Here is a 16,213-nt window from a genome sequence, read left to right as displayed (position 1 = left end):
AGATTTGAAATTTTGCCAAATTATTTTTAGTTGTTCCAGTTTGTTTGGGCAATTCAACTAACGGTCAACGATTTCATCTAACTCTCATATTAATTAGGCTCTCATTAGAAAAAATAAATGCTTAAAAAAGCATTTATAGCGATGAAATTCTACATGAACAAGTTTTATAGGAGTCTAAATGTTTTTGTGAAATTTTATGTCTATCGACACATAATTGACCCCATATAAAGTTCCCTCAGAAAATTACTTTAAAGCTCATAATTTGCTAAAAAAAATGCAATACAATCATCTCTATTCTGCATTTCGATTACGTTCACGCATTCAGTTACGCAACGATCGAAAAAAGGTATTCCAACAAAAAACTGAATCGTAAGAAAAAGAAGAAGCAATTCCACTTCGTTTCAATGCTTTACGAATGTGTGTATTCTGCGTTACGATCGTACCTACGTTTATGTAAGTTGTTGTTTATGTGGCGGAGAGTCGAATCGAAATGCAGAATACCAAAGTTGCCAAACGGAGAAAATTTGGATTCGAATTGAAATGCGGAATAGGGGCCAATAACAAAATTCAACATAAACTTTTTAAGAAGATTGCTATGTAACATCTGAATCATGTCAAGTAACTTTTAAAACCGATGTCTTACGATCGGAATGAAAAAAAATGTTTTTTTAAAGGAAAGTATAAGTGATTTCAAAAATTTTTAACTTAATTATAATTTACAAAGAATTGAACTCGAAGAAATTTGTAGATCAACAATGGAAAGGCTTTTACCAATTAAAATTTTTAATAATATATTTTGTTTTTGTAAATGGCATATTTTTATGGAAACTGTTGATTACACTTTTAAATATAAATTTCTTAGAAATGCTTAATCAAGCTTTTTATTAAACTCATACATGGGACATACATTTCAAAGCCACAGAGAAGGTCTCTTATACATTCCATATGGAATATTTACTAAAGTTATTAATTAATTGTATATTTTTAAAATACTTTGTTTAAAATAACAATTAAGGTGTTTTTACCTTTAAATAAATCATTGAAGTTATTACATTACAATGTCTTTATTATAAGTTTCGATATTATTTTTAATTAAAGGAATCCCGTAAGATCAAAAACACACCTACAAAAATTGGTTACGTTTTTTAGTCAAATATTTGATAGGTATGAACATATATTTAGTGTTTTATTTCGTTTCAACAAATCATATCTAATTCAATCGATTTGATATGTTTTATACATTTAAATTAGTGACGATTTAGTTTACTTCCACCTAATCAGTCATATTAAAATTCTTTCTACACTTAGTGATTGATAAGAATTTTCTAAAAACTGGTTTTTATAGGGTGTTTGGGGAATGCCCCAGAAATGTGGACAGCTTAAAATATGTGTGTGTGTTTTAACTTTTTTGAATTATATTTCATTAAAATTTTGGGGATTTTTTTTGATTTGAATTTATATTTAAATTTTATTTTCTCGTTAAACTTAAATGAAATAATTAATTTAAAAGTATTTTTCATATTAATTTGTACAAGTTCGTTGAACATTTTTGGTTAAAAATAAGTGAAAATTATTAATAAAAATTTGGATTTAAATCGTAGGGTATTGTGGTAATCACAGCTGTAAACTAATGTTGTTTTATGAGTAGTAGAATTTTGTTTATAATCAGAGTTTAAAATAATAAATTCATTAATAATTTTCTAACGATTATATAATATTTGCTAAATTATATTGTACGTTATTTGTATCCTTGTTTATCAGCAACATGATTTCAACAGAATATATAAAACTGCATTTGTGTTTATTTGTTTGTGCGTTTGATCTATATAGACGTTTAAAATGCTGAAGCGATCTTCAGTGTCTTCCTGTAGGACTATAATTATAGGCTACTTTTTATTTCGAAATTTCAAATAAAAGAGATGCCACGTCCACATACAAAATAAGTAGTAAAAGTAGTATATCTCAGTAACTACAAGGGTCCTCATATGGTATGATAAATTTTGACATCTATATAAACATTTCAGGACAAAATGGGCGGATTGGAAAAAGTAGTCGTGGTACCTCCCAAATAACAAAAAAGTATTAAAGTAGTATATCTAAGAAAATATAAGAGCTAGAGTCCAAAAATTGTAACGCAGTCACTTAACTATCAATATTAATATTTGAGATAAAATTGACTGCACTAGCAATAGGGGGCATGGTACCTCTTATATGAATTCAATACAAAAATTCGAATATCTGGGAAACTATTAGAGCTACAACCCTAATATTTTGCACAAATAACTTTATGAACATTTGGGGGAAAATTGGCAGGACTAACAATAGAGGGCGTGGCACCTCCCTGGCTACAACCCTAATATTTTGCACAAACAACTTTATGAACATTTGGGGGGAAATTGGTCGGACTAGCAATAGGTGGTGTGGCACCTCCATTATGAATTCATTACAAAAATTCCAATATAAGGAAAACTATAAGAGGTAGAATCCTCAAATTTTGCACGAACAACTATGACAATTTATATGAACATTTGGGGGTATATTATATTGACTAACAATAGGGGCGTGTTACTTTCTATATGAATTAAATACAAAAATTGGTATATCTGGGAAACTAATAAAGGTAGAATCTTAAATTTTGCACGGTAAACAATCAAATCCATATGAGTAATTCTTCCCATAAAACTTAATATGAAAAATTGTAAAAGTGGTTTCTTAATTATAATGTTTTTAGTGCAGCAATATACACTGGATATAGCTAGTAAAGAATATAAATACTTTATGGGATCGCAAAATTAAATTTTAGAAATTACAAAATTGGGTATAATTTTTCTTATCAGTTTCTTATATTATAATGAAATAATACATTTAAATATGTGCTATTATATCAACCTAATATTAATAAATATTAACTTTATAAAAAAAAGATGTTAGTAAAAAAATTGTTTTTTTTTTGTTATATTTTCTTTCTATTTTGTATTTATTTCAGAGCTTTAATAAATTTAAATATTTCAATGAATAGTACACTTATATCAATTTAGCTGCAAATATATATATATTTTTTTGCAAAATAAACAAATTTGTTCAGCAATAACAATGATTCGGTGGCTGATTTTAATTCTTGTTTTAACAGTGAATAATGTAAATTCCAGTAAGTATTCTAAGAAATATAAAAATCTCTTAAACCAATAAATTTAATTTATTTTAGAATATGCTACACCATGCCTTATCTCAGACCAACAAACTGGAATTTGTATGCCAGTTAAATCATGCAAAAGAATTTATGATTTTTTTACGCGAATCAGCCAAAATGGTGGCAATATTTCGGAACATGAAAAATCGAAATTAGCCTCATTATATTGTGGTACATTTAACAATGATCCACACGTTTGCTGTAAAAAGGAGGAAATTCAATTAAATGCTGAGGGTTTGAATATTTTAAAAAATCAAACATGTGGAATTTATTTCATAAATACTGTAGCAAATGGACAAAATGCATCTCTATTTCAATATCCATGGATGGCTTTGTTAAAATATGAAGGCCAGAGCGATCCCTTCAAATGCGGAGGCACCTTAATAAGTGATCGTAAGTTTTAAACTTCATATTAAAGAAATATTTTTGTCCAATTAAAATTAATAGTTTATTTTTAAGAATATGTTTTAACAGCAGCCCATTGTGTTAAGGGGAAAGAGGATGTACTGTAAGTGGTATACATATTTATTTAAATCTTTTAAAACATATTATTTTTTTAAATATATTTTTTTTAGAAAAACCGTTCGTTTAGGAGAATTTCAGATAAGCACTGAGATCGATTGCACAAATGTTAGGCGAAAAAATCAATGTGCTCCACCCGTAGAGGATGTTGAAATTGAAGAATTGATAATGCATGAAAATTATCAGGGTATATACCATGATATAGCACTTATTAGATTAAAGCATAAAGTGGAATTTAAACGTAAGAAGAGAAAAATGTTAACATTCATTTAAATATTCAAATTATTTGCACAACAAGATCAGGAATTAGCTGTTTTCTTGTTCAAGTACTTTTAATAGAAAACAATTTTGTCTAAAAATTTTGTTTAAAAATGTTTTAATTGAACTTTAACAAAACAAAGATTTAACAAATGTTTCATTGAACTTAAAGATCAGGTTTGCCAAATTTTTAATCTTTTTGTTTAGAATTACGTTTTAAATGTCAAAACAACAACGCTTTATAAAAATATTGTTGAAATTGTGTATGGTAAAAGGTCTTAATAAACGATTGATAACGTAATGAATACGGAGAAAATAATTAAATTTTGGTTGTGCAGCTAATAAGTTTTTATAAAACCATTTATACACGTGTTTCATTCGTTTTATTTATAAGGCCCCTTTGCTATTTTTATACATATAGGTCACATCAAACCAATTTGTCTTCCAATTTATGATTACTCACGTACACAGGATCATGACAACTATGTTATAACTGGCTGGGGCAAAACAGAAAATGGTTTGCAAATTTTGATTTATTTTATCATTGACTATTTATTCAAAAAAAAGCCAAATATTTTTAGGTAAAACATCCGATATTTTATTGAATGCTTTTGTACCCAAAGTTAATCGTAGGTTGTGTCAAAATCAGTTGAGTATATATAATTTACGACATCCCTTAAATGATGGTCACATATGTGCTGGTGGCAGAAATTTGATTGATACATGCCGTGGCGATTCTGGTGGACCTTTGCTTTATCGAGATTTTTATGAGAAACGGCCTCGTATCATACAATTTGGTATAGTTTCTATTGGATTGCGTAATTGTGGAGTTGTCAATGTACCCGGTATTTATACAAATGTTTCGCATTACATGCAGTGGATAACAGATAATTTGAAAGAAAATTCTGGAAAAACGGTTGGCAAAGATTAGTTCAAGGTGAGGCATATATTCATGAGACCAGTACTATATCTATATTGGCTAAATTTTAAAAACATTTAACGTCTAAGTTGCTGTATATTATAAAATTATACAAAATACCAAAGAAAATAAAAAAAAAAATTAATATGTATATCAAAAACTGACTGCAAGATTTGCTTTTTTCTTTTTGAATATATATAATCAATTCGGTATACAGATATCTATCAGATATGCTTTCGAGAACATGTCTAGTTAAAATCAGTAAAATCGTATCATAATCAAAATTCTGAAAAGCCCATTATTATTACTCACTTTGATTTTGCAATATAAGTACTATGTAGCGTAGTGATATAGATTCTTGAAAACAGTCGCAATTTCCGTCTGGACAGTTATTGATTATACATTATTTTAACTACAATATCTTAATTGCTTCTCTTTCTTATATACAAAAAATATAGCACTCAACTAGTTCTGCCACTTTAATTCCCTACGCCTTTTTTCCTTTAAATTGCGTATTGACTTGAGAAATTTGGACAAGAGAAAACCATGAATGTATAACACCTGTTTGTATTTTTCATATCTAAGTATAATCAAAAACATGGTGGTATATTGATTTTGTCATTCCGTTTGTAACACATCGAAATGTCACAAACAAATGTATAGTCAGGATCCTCATTATTAAATTCTAAGACAATCTAGACATGTTCGTCTGAGAAGAGCTATAGGGTTTAATTTTTGCACAAATATTATTTATTTATTTATTTTTTATTTATATGTTCGATATTGAAAATGAGAAATATCAGTCCACGATTTCATCCAGCCTCATAGAAATGTCCCTAAGGAATACAGTTTAAAGCGTCATAAATAAGCTATTTAGGCAGCAATCGTAATAAAAGTTTTCAAAAATCAGTTTTATAAAAAATTATTTATATTATAATGTATAGTGAACATCGGATCGTAATTGACTCCACATAAGGCCCTTTAGAAAATGACTTTAACGCTATTGACTAGCTTAATAATATTGTAATGGGGATGAAATTCGGCAAAAAAAGTTTTTAAGAAAATTATTTTTCTTATTACAGGATCATGACATTAAGGACCATAATTGGCTTAAAGAAATTTGAGAAGCCAAAATCTCTCTATAAAATTTTACTAGGATCGGACTATAATCGACCCGATTCTACATCCTAGCCCTTATATTGTCAATAATTCGTTCAAAAATTATGGTATTAAGATAAAAATCTTCAAAAATACTTTTTGCAAAATTATTTTTCACTATTTTAAATTTTGTGGAGCCCGGCCCGTAATTGCCCCTTTAAATTCCTAAGATCTAAATCCATACATATGTTAACTTAATATTTAACATGCACTTTGATGGCAGGTATATAAGATTCGACACTGCCGAATGTAACACTCTTTCTTGTTTTTTTTTTTCAGATTCCGAACCTGATCTTAATTAAATGTGAACTTAAATGATTCATATATATTAATTGTACACAATAATATATATACTTTATATAGACAGATATAAATATTACCCTTAAGACGTTGTTATACGTCATTATATATAAACTTGTTTTACAAAAACAGGAGCTTTAAAGAATATATACTTCTTAAAAATTCTTTAAAAAGAGAAATTCTCTGATAAACTACTATAAAATTTTTTTCAGTTAAATGTCACATGTTAGAAAACTATAAAATTAAAAGCGAGAGAATAGACACTTGTTACATTAATAAGTCTATGATTCAATAGATAATTTATATTTATTATTGTCTAGAGCACAAAAAAATAAACTCTTTGGTTAAACTGATATATTTTGCAAGTATATTTTCATATTTATTCATTCATAAATACATTCGTTGAACGCATTTCGAGAACCGTTGAAAAACAAAAACTTAACTAGGTACATATGTATTATATAGAATCAAGTTTAAGCACGCTTTTTATTCAAGAGAATTAAAAAAAGCCGGTTTATTGTACTAAAATTTAAAGATCATTTACATTTGGATTTCGTTGTACGTATAAACAAATAATTTAATAAAAACTGTATGCAATGCCTGATTTAATAAACAGTTGAGAAGAACACTTGCTTAAAAAATCATCTATCTAGTATCTAGTAGTATAGATTGTATTAAAACTTGAACTTGAAAAACTTGTGGATAAAATAATTGAAGTGAAAAGAAAATTAACACCAGAAAATGAAATGTTTATATAGAAAAAATTTATTCAAATTATTTAATGTTTTGTTTTTTGCAACTGTAATTAATGGACGTACGTTTATTTTCGATTTAATTATTAGTTTTAAAAAAAAGTTATAAATACTATAAATTGTTTTGTATTGAAATTTATAGAGGAGTCTTGTACTACACCAGCACTGGAAAATGGTTTTTGTGTTCCGTATAAAGATTGTCCATTTGTTCAGGAATTAACACAAAATTATGGTAGTGCTGAAGCTATACCCAAGTATTATTTTAATTTTATATTTAAGTCAAAGTGTTCGAAAGATAATGAACCCGTAAGTGTATTTTTCTGACGATTTTCGGAGTGTTTGAATAATAATTAGATTTAAAAAAATTTTTTTCTTAGATACGACTATGTTGCAAGCTTCCGAAAGATTATGTGAAACCGACTGCACAGCCAACAGAAACCCCTACGCAGACAACACCTGCGGGTGCTGATCCTAGATTAACGGAAGATCTTGACTACAATAAAGATTTTAATTCACAATTTAATGCTCAAGGTATGAAAAGAATAAAATTTACAGAGGAAAAAAATATACACGCCTGGTACCAAATTGACACCAAATTTTTCAATAACATCCGTTGTCAAGTATATACATACAACAACATGTTATGTAGACCGCGCAACTTTGTCAACATTGCAACAATTCGTTGTCGCAATCTAAACTTTATATACATTCGTTGTCTAATTGTTAACAAACGTGGTAAGCTCACTATTTACAACGCATTTTGAGCTTACCACGTTTGTTAACTTTTAGACAACGGATGTGCATAAAGTTTCGTCCCCACACTCACTTTAAACTTTTTGTAAATGTTAAAAAAGTGCTACCAATACTTCTAGTCTGCGAGACTATACTCTAGCGGTCTCATTTGACTACTCGATTGGTCCTTGGGATTATTTGACTTGAGGTTGAATCACAGAACCTATCTTATCTGATTCCACGGTAACCAGTGGCCCACAGGGCAATGTTTCGGACTTTTCCTATACCAGTTATTGGAGAGATATCTTCGGGTGTTCATTGCACAAAGGGGCGGCGGTAGGTCGTTCTAGCTCAAGCAGTGGTTGAAATAGTACCGCAGTGAAATTAGGCCATTTGACAAGTGTTCAAGTAAAGCACTCGACATCTGTCCATGTAAACCTTGACATAAATGTGCTAATTGCATTAATAACTATAAGGAACGAATGACTTTAGGAACTAATCTCAAACACGACCCACCGATGTAGGGTATATCATGGTCTTGCCATGCACGACAATACTTTCTTAATTGTTTGACGTCAATCAGAACGTGTCATACAACTTTCGCAATACTGTGTATATATTATTAATGCCTTAATATGAAATTAAGTTGTAAAACACAATTCTTGAAAACAATTTAAACAAATTTTAAATTTTTTTAATATTTTACAGGTTTAAGTATTCTCAGCGGATCAAGCTGTGGAACGACTGGAGGAGATCGTGTGGCTGGGGGTAATGAAACAGATTTAGCCGAATATCCATGGATGGCTTTAATACGCTACGATGCACCTGGTGATGAGTTTAAATGTGGTGGTTCCTTGATATCTAACCGTTATGTTTTAACAGCTACACATTGTGTTAATAAGGGCATATATCCAGCGTAGGTTATTGTTTGAATCAAAAATAATAGGAAAAACTGATTTACTATAATTATTTGGTATATTTATACAGAATTGGTGTACGTTTGGGTGAACATGATCTTTCAACAAATCCAGATTGCAGACAAAAGGGAAGAAAAAAGGTATGCAGTCCAGTTGTAGAAGACTTTGGCATAGAAAAAATCATTACCCATCCTCGTTATAATGAAAGAAGACGCATTAATGATATTGCCTTAATAAAGTTGGATCGTAAAGTAGATTTTAAAAGTAAATATAATTATTATTAAGTTAAGATTTTTTTAATAACTTAAAACGTTTGTATTACAGAACATATTAAGCCGGTTTGCTTGCCCATAACTAAGCCATCTTATGAAATTGAATCAAATGCTTTTACTATAGCTGGTTGGGGAGCCACGGAAAAAAGTAAATTTATTTTTTTATAAGATTTTTAAAAAAACAATTATTTAAATAAAATTTTTTAAAACATATTAGGTACTCGATCTTTAGTACTTTTAAAGGCGCAAGTATTGGGTCAATCACGTTCAGTATGTCAAAATGTTTTTTCATCATTTTCAATTGAAATAAATTTAAAACATATTTGTGCTGGAGATTTAAAAACTGGTCGTGATACCTGCAGGGGAGATAGTGGTGGTCCTCTGGTGGGTTTTAACACCTATTCGGATGTAAAACGTTTCATACAATATGGTGTTGTGGCATCGGGTGGCATTGCCTGTAATCTTGAACAAGGTTTTCCTGGTATTTATACAAATGTTTTAACCTATTTACCATGGATCACAAATAATATTGTTGATTAATTTAGAGTAAGCATTAGTAATTTAAGTTCTATTAAGAAGGTCACAATTTTATTTTCTCGTATAACTAAACTATTGTAGTTAGATTTAAGAAAATTGCATTTATCAATGAATTGTCATAAAAAATTGTTCTACATTAGCATGTCATTAGAAATAAGAGAAATTATATAGGAAAATATATGTAAAATTCTTTATAAATTTGTATGGTTTAATCAAATTCATCTGTTATTGTAGTTCGATATGGTTCAAGTATGGTTGAAGCTGATGTTTAATCGCTTGATTACAAATCCAAGTAGATTTGATCATAGATTATTAAAATATTATAATTTTATTCTATTCAGAGACTGGCATTTGAAAAATAAGTTGATCTGAAAAGAAAGATTCTAAATATTTTGCAATAGAGGATGGATTTTTAAATCTATTAACAGAGAATCTTTATGAAAGCTTTTTTAAATTTGTAATCAGTTTAAAATTTGACGAACTTACTATCCATATAAGTTCTTTATGCAAAATTCCATCGTGATACTAATGTTTATAAGTGAATTATTGAGCTTAAAGTTATTTTATAAAGGTACTTCATATTTGGAAAAGTACCATTACGAAAATCGGTTTTATCATTTAGACTTATTTAAAAGTACATTTTGTAGAGATTTTTGTAGAGTTTTTATAACATTTAACATAATTATGATCTATGCTAGGTGAAATAATTGATCGATTTCAACCATTTGTGAGTATATGTCAAATTTCATGAAATCATCTCGAAAATTACCTCTAGCGTGCGTGCATGGTTAACATAGACCCACAGATGGACCTACAGACAGACACACATACATAGGTACATATCATAATCGACTCAGAAAGTGATTCTTAGCCGATTGGTATAATATAAGGTGGTTGTAGGACTACAAACATCAGCACTAATAATTTCCCCACTATAGTGGTATAGGGTATAACAAGTATGTTACCAAAAGCATAAGTTCACATCAAAAAATAAACTTTCATACTAAACAAAGATAAAATATTTATATAATTTAAAAAAAATTACCCCCTTTTATGCATATTAATATGAAATATGTTAAAGCGAAAGGCTTTAATAGCAATAGATTTTATCACACAACTTTGTCACGTTTCGTGTAACAAACAAAGGACTAAATTGATATATAACAATTTGGCATAAATATTGATTATTTATTGAAAACAAAAAATGATTTTTTTATTTAGTTAGTTGTAGTAGTTGAAACAAGCCAAAACAACATGAACTGTAAAGAAAAATTAAAACAAATTCCCAAAATGTAAGTAAATATAAGCAAAAAAAGATATAACAAATTTAATTAAATACTAATTAAATTTTAGGATATTCTATGTGATTTTTGTGGGAGTATCGGTGCCATACTATATACAATTATCGAAAGGTTTATACAATAATTTCTTTGCCACAAATATAACATTCAATTTGGATACATTATAGTAAGTTGAAAGAAATTTTTATATAGACTTAAAAAACATATTATAAATAGTCTCAATTGGAATACCTCATTTCCGGCTGTAACCATATGTGAACTATATAATGGTGAAAAAGTATGGGATTTAAGTGAACAATATTTTGGTGCCGAACATGATATGCGTTTGGATGATGTAGTGGGAGAAATTGTGTATTTTCATGGTATCTGTACTTCATGTGATATATGTGAAAATCAAAATTTAACTTGCCCACAAAATTTTACTCAACTGTTGAAACAGGTAAAGTATTTCATTACAAAAAAATTATAGGAAATATATAAATTAATTGCTTCTGTTTCTCAGTTTCGTACCAATTGCACTGATTTAATTATAAATTGTAAATATCAAAATATTTTCTTTGATTGTTGTGATGAATTTTATCCTATACATACGGAATATGGTGTTTGTTATGCCTTTAATTCCAATCAAGCAAGGTTGGTAAAAAAAAAGAAAACAAACAAAATCTTATTTAATTGATTCATTAATTTTAATTTATATCTACTTTTTTAGAAAGAAGTACGATGTCGAATATGCCAGTAATCGTATAGTGGGTGTAGGTTATTTAACTTTTGAGGTAACGGCCGATGTTCAACTATATGTTCATTCTCCCGTTGAAATACCCTTTCAAAGTGCCGATGGCATGATAAAGGAAACAATTTTATTGGGCTCCAATAAGGAACTTGTTATCAATGCCATGGAGGTGTATAATCATCCGAATTTAAATAAAATCAATTATGAAGAAAGGAGATGCCGTTTTCTACATGAACTTACAGTTCTGGGTAAAGAATTAAAATTGTACGAATTTTATAGTTTCTCAACATGTACAGTGGAATGTGTTTTTGCTAAACATTTAAGATTGTGTAATTGTAGCAATCATTTTTTGGTTAAAGAAGGTTTGTTATATGATTTCTTTTTAACAAAATAGATTTAAATATTTTATATTTGCTTTTAAGATTCACCCTATCAAATGTGTGATTATGAAGGTTTATTATGCCTAACGGATTATTTTTACGACATATCGGAAGAACGTAGACTATGTGACTGTATGAGTCCTTGCGATGAACCCGAATATAATATTATCTATAATTCAGCTGATAAGTATGAATATAACTTTTTAAAGTATTGGTTTTTTATTAACATTTTTTTCTTATATTTCATCAAATAGTATAAAAAAGAACTCGGATATAACTAAAATTAAAATATCACTAGCAGAATTGCCAACAACTCGTTATGTGAGAAGAGTTAATAAAACAAATCTAGATTTAATGAGTAAGTATGTTTTTGTATTTATAATACACGCTTGAATTGACATACTTTCAAAATGTTTTTGTTGTTATTAGAATGTATAAAAAGTCTCGTCATTTTGATTGACAAAAGTAAAAAAATGTTCATATGTAAACGTTTGAGTCACTGTTGGGGATTTTTTAAACTTAGAAAAAAATCCCTTAATTTGTGCAGAGTTAATAATTCCCCTGAATTTTGTTTTAACAACTATATTAATCACAAATAAGATCTTTCCACAAATATAACTTAAAAGTAGTATTTGATTGGTGTAAATTAGATTTTTTTACCCATCATTAAATAGAAGGGGGTATATTGTTTTTGTCATTACGTTTGCAACACATCGAAATATTGGTCATAGACCCACAAAAGTATATATCGAGGGACTATATTCAATAGTCTCTATCTAAAATAACACAAGTTTTCAGGAGAGCAAAAAAACTGTTTATTTAGCTAGTTCGTGAAGATTTTTGATTTTTTTCTTCTACAATATATTTTGAAGACCATACTCTAAATTGTTATATAAAAAGAATTTAAAATTTTGCATTATTTGCAGAATTATTCACAACTTTATATCAGATAGAGCTTTTTTTCTACGAATTTTTTTTTTACAACCTTCAGATAGACAGTTTTTCATAGAAATATAAATTTTTTTATTTGATTTAATATCAATTAATATTATATTTTATGCAATTTAATGAAGTAATATAAACCAAATTGTTTAAAAAGCAGCAGATTATAAGGTTTTGGTCCAAAATCAATGTTATATGGTTAAACACGGAATAAAATTGATCAAATTAGTATTATAATGTGCGATATCTCGAAAACTATTAAACCGATTTCAAATATTTTTGCGGATTTGTGTCCAGCATGTCCAAATTAGTAAAAGCACTTGTTTTGCAATAGAAAATTATCCAAAATAATAGAGTTTGAAGCAATTTTTGGATAAGATAGAGAGTTTTGCATTCAGAATTTTTCTTTTTATAAGATAGAGAAATTTAAAAATTGCTATAAAATTGCCAAAAAATATTTTTTTCTTTTGAAATGTATGCCACTGATGCGGGATAGTTTGCTGGATATTTTGCCATCAAAATCTTATTTTCATAAAAATGACAGATAGAGACTATTGAATATAGTCCCTCGATATTGTGTCCTTATTAAATTCTAAGACGATCTAGCCATGTACGTCTGTCTATTGAAACCGCAATAGGGACCACTCAGGAGGAGCTAGATAGTTGAAATTGCATAAATATTCTCTATAGATAAGGTTTGTTTGGTATTGAAAATAGGCAATATCGGTCCACGTTTTCGGATATCCCCCAAACAAGTGGACCCCCGAAAAATAACTTTAACGGGCATAACTGTTTTAAAAATACGAGTATGTATACCGATGAAATACGACATAAGTAAGTTTCTTACGAATCAAAATCTCTCTACCAAATGTTATGTGGATCGGTCTATAATTGACTCTATCCTCCATATAAGGTCCCTTTTAGAAAATTACTTTAACGCTACTTACTGGAATAAAAATGCGAGTACAGCGCTGATATTCAATGTAAATAAGTTTTATACAAACTAAAATTGGTCTATTGTTATGAGGATCGGTCAATAATTGATCCTAAACCTCATATAAGGTCCTCTTCAGTTTATTTGATGAGGATTCAACAAATTTTATACTTAGAAACATAATTCTTCATTCATTGATCTATAACTGACCGTAGCCCTTTTATAAGGTTACTGTTAAGCGCCTGACTGAATCGAAAATAAGAGTAGAGCGGTGAAATTCGAAACAAATAAGTATTATGCGAACCGAAACCTTTCTATCAAATTTAACGACAACGGTCCATAATTGACTCTACTGTTCACGGTTTTCAAAAATAAATATGTATTTTGTTAAATTAAAATATTTTGTTAATTAAAAAAGAGCTCGGTGCATAATTGACTTAAGGCTATTCCCTGATGTTTATAGGGGAGCATTTCTTTTACAACATAACGGTTTGATGGTTTGATAACACTCTCACTTGTTTAGACTAGCATTATTCTGTACAGTATGACAGGTTTTGTTTTTTTTTTTTTTGTTTTACATGTCAATATTACTCTGTTAAATCTAGTTTATTAACTAAGTATATTTACTTTGTGAAAAAGTACAAATTTAAGTTTAAGTTTAAACCAAAAATGTAATATTTTACCTAAACTCTAGCCCTATGTCTAGTATTTTATTTAGGCAAAACAATACAGATTTCACTATCTAAAAGATTTACCCCTATATTCATAAGTGTTTAATAAAGTTGTAGGAATTATTGTAAAAATTTAGTATGGAAAATGTGCGTAATAAACCTAAAATAAACCATTAATATATTTATAAATACGGTGGTTAGGATTTATGATTATGAACTATTATAAAAGTTGGATGAAAACATACTAAAAATTTAATAAATGATTACAAACAAGGACCGAACCTTAATCTTAAAACAAAATCTTCTAGAATTCATATTATGTATTAAAGTTAGAAAATTGAAATGAAAATATTGTCTCATTTTAAAATTTCATTAATGAACTTTTCTAATTACAGTTTCTATAGGAGGTTTGGCCGGATTATTTTTCAATGCATCATTGATACGTATTGTGGAATTGATATTTTTAATATTAGATTATAATTGGAAATCATGGAAGAAATGTTAATGATTTATGTATTTTATTTTATATTTCTTATATTAAAATTAACATTAGCTCAATTGTTATAATTTTAAGTTAAACAAACAAAACAGAAACTTCATTTTATGGTACAACAAACTTATTGTGCGTTTTTAATAAAAAAAATCAAAATAGAAACTAATAAAAACAGCAAAATTTCAGGGTATTATTTAAATATTAACTAGGCAGATAGAATTTAACAAATTCGTAGAAAATTTATATGTAATAAATATGTAGATATCATCTATGGTTAGACATTGCACTAAAAATTCTTACAAATTATAGGTATTTCCTTTTTCTAAATTATTTGTTGTAAATGGTAAGAATATGTTGTAAATATTTTGGGAGTAAGTTAAAAAAAAAATAAGTAATAACTTAACTTATACTTATCTTATCGGCTTGTAATATGGGCGTTGCATATGAAGAGGCTGTTGCCACTTTATTTTGTTGTTGCAACGGCAGTGGTGTAACAAATTGCAAAAATGTCTGGATATACGAAGGCAAATAAACGTAACTCGAGAAGAGTACCAAAGCCAATATTAAGGCCACAAAACTGTCTGTAATTAAGAGATTTATTAAAATTTTTTTGTAATGATGCTGTAAAATTAGTTATTACTTATTAATTTCTTTTCCCATGGCTCGAACATGTAAATGCAGGTCACCAATTCATACTGCATGTAAAGACTCATCAATGATTTCTTTATAAATTTCAACATTTTCCTTTCTTGTTTTTATTAACTTTTTGTGATTTTCTCACTTGTGTGATAATTGTTTATGCTATTTTTATTTAGTTAAATCTTATCAATTTGTTATTAATTATAATTGTTTGCTTTTCTTTGTCACTTTATCAGTAAAAAAAAATTGCACTCTACTTCTTCTTCTCCTTTTTGACACTTTCAACTAATGTTGTCAACTATTGGAATTTCTGCATATATGTATGACGTCTAAAGCACCAAATTATATTAGCGATTTTGGGAATTTGAAAATACACAAAGGATGAAAATGGTAATTTACTGAAATATAAATAAAAACCAATGTTGACAAACGTTTCGAAACGGTGAATATATAACTGTAAAGTATTTTAGAAATTTAGTTTATTACGGATATGGTATTTTAGGGGTAAAAAAGACTCAATCTAAAAAACTAGTAAAAGTCGTGATGCGTGCGCATTTTAAAAACAA

At 28.3% G+C, this 16,213-nt stretch overlaps 4 protein-coding genes across 4 annotated transcripts; 3 read left to right on the top strand and 1 right to left on the bottom strand.

The window, feature by feature from the left end:
- Positions 1-1,603: 1,603 nt before the first annotated feature.
- On the top strand, positions 1,604-5,040 carry LOC119599556 (serine protease grass-like). The gene is made up of 7 exons (XM_037949357.1): positions 1,604-1,622; positions 2,987-3,148; positions 3,206-3,583; positions 3,650-3,698; positions 3,766-3,953; positions 4,392-4,487; positions 4,552-5,040. The coding sequence occupies exons 2-7, from the start codon at positions 3,094-3,096 to the stop codon at positions 4,899-4,901; spliced, it is 1,116 nt and encodes a 371-aa protein (XP_037805285.1). The 5' UTR covers positions 1,604-1,622; positions 2,987-3,093; the 3' UTR covers positions 4,902-5,040.
- A 1,909-nt stretch (positions 5,041-6,949) lies between these two features.
- On the top strand, positions 6,950-9,755 carry LOC119599580 (serine protease grass-like). The gene is made up of 7 exons (XM_037949391.1): positions 6,950-7,161; positions 7,242-7,405; positions 7,477-7,630; positions 8,540-8,747; positions 8,819-9,012; positions 9,073-9,168; positions 9,238-9,755. Exons 1-7 carry the CDS (start codon positions 7,089-7,091, stop codon positions 9,558-9,560), a joined length of 1,212 nt encoding a protein of 403 aa, XP_037805319.1. The 5' UTR covers positions 6,950-7,088; the 3' UTR covers positions 9,561-9,755.
- A 962-nt stretch (positions 9,756-10,717) lies between these two features.
- LOC119599577 (pickpocket protein 19) lies at positions 10,718-15,121 on the top strand. Its single transcript, XM_037949388.1, is given in 7 exon segments — positions 10,718-10,849; positions 10,911-11,024; positions 11,075-11,297; positions 11,361-11,491; positions 11,568-12,155; positions 12,223-12,326; positions 14,911-15,121. Coding segments are annotated over 7 exon segments (1,308 nt in total). The 5' UTR covers positions 10,718-10,811; the 3' UTR covers positions 15,021-15,121.
- On the bottom strand, positions 15,115-15,938 carry LOC119599576 (serine palmitoyltransferase small subunit A). The gene is made up of 2 exons (XM_037949387.1): positions 15,649-15,938; positions 15,115-15,589 (listed from the first exon to the last, which is right to left on the bottom strand). Exons 1-2 carry the CDS (start codon positions 15,746-15,748, stop codon positions 15,408-15,410), a joined length of 282 nt encoding a protein of 93 aa, XP_037805315.1. The 5' UTR covers positions 15,749-15,938; the 3' UTR covers positions 15,115-15,407.
- Positions 15,939-16,213: the final 275 nt, after the last annotated feature.

The sequence above is a fragment of the Lucilia sericata genome, unplaced genomic scaffold (genome assembly GCF_015586225.1).
Source record: "Lucilia sericata isolate MDLA Ls3-8-SP2 unplaced genomic scaffold, ASM1558622v1 Contig000082F_arrow, whole genome shotgun sequence".
Classification (NCBI taxonomy): domain Eukaryota; kingdom Metazoa; phylum Arthropoda; class Insecta; order Diptera; family Calliphoridae; genus Lucilia; species Lucilia sericata.
Note: the sequence above shows the minus strand (reverse complement) of the source record. Positions and strands in the feature narration are given on the sequence as shown.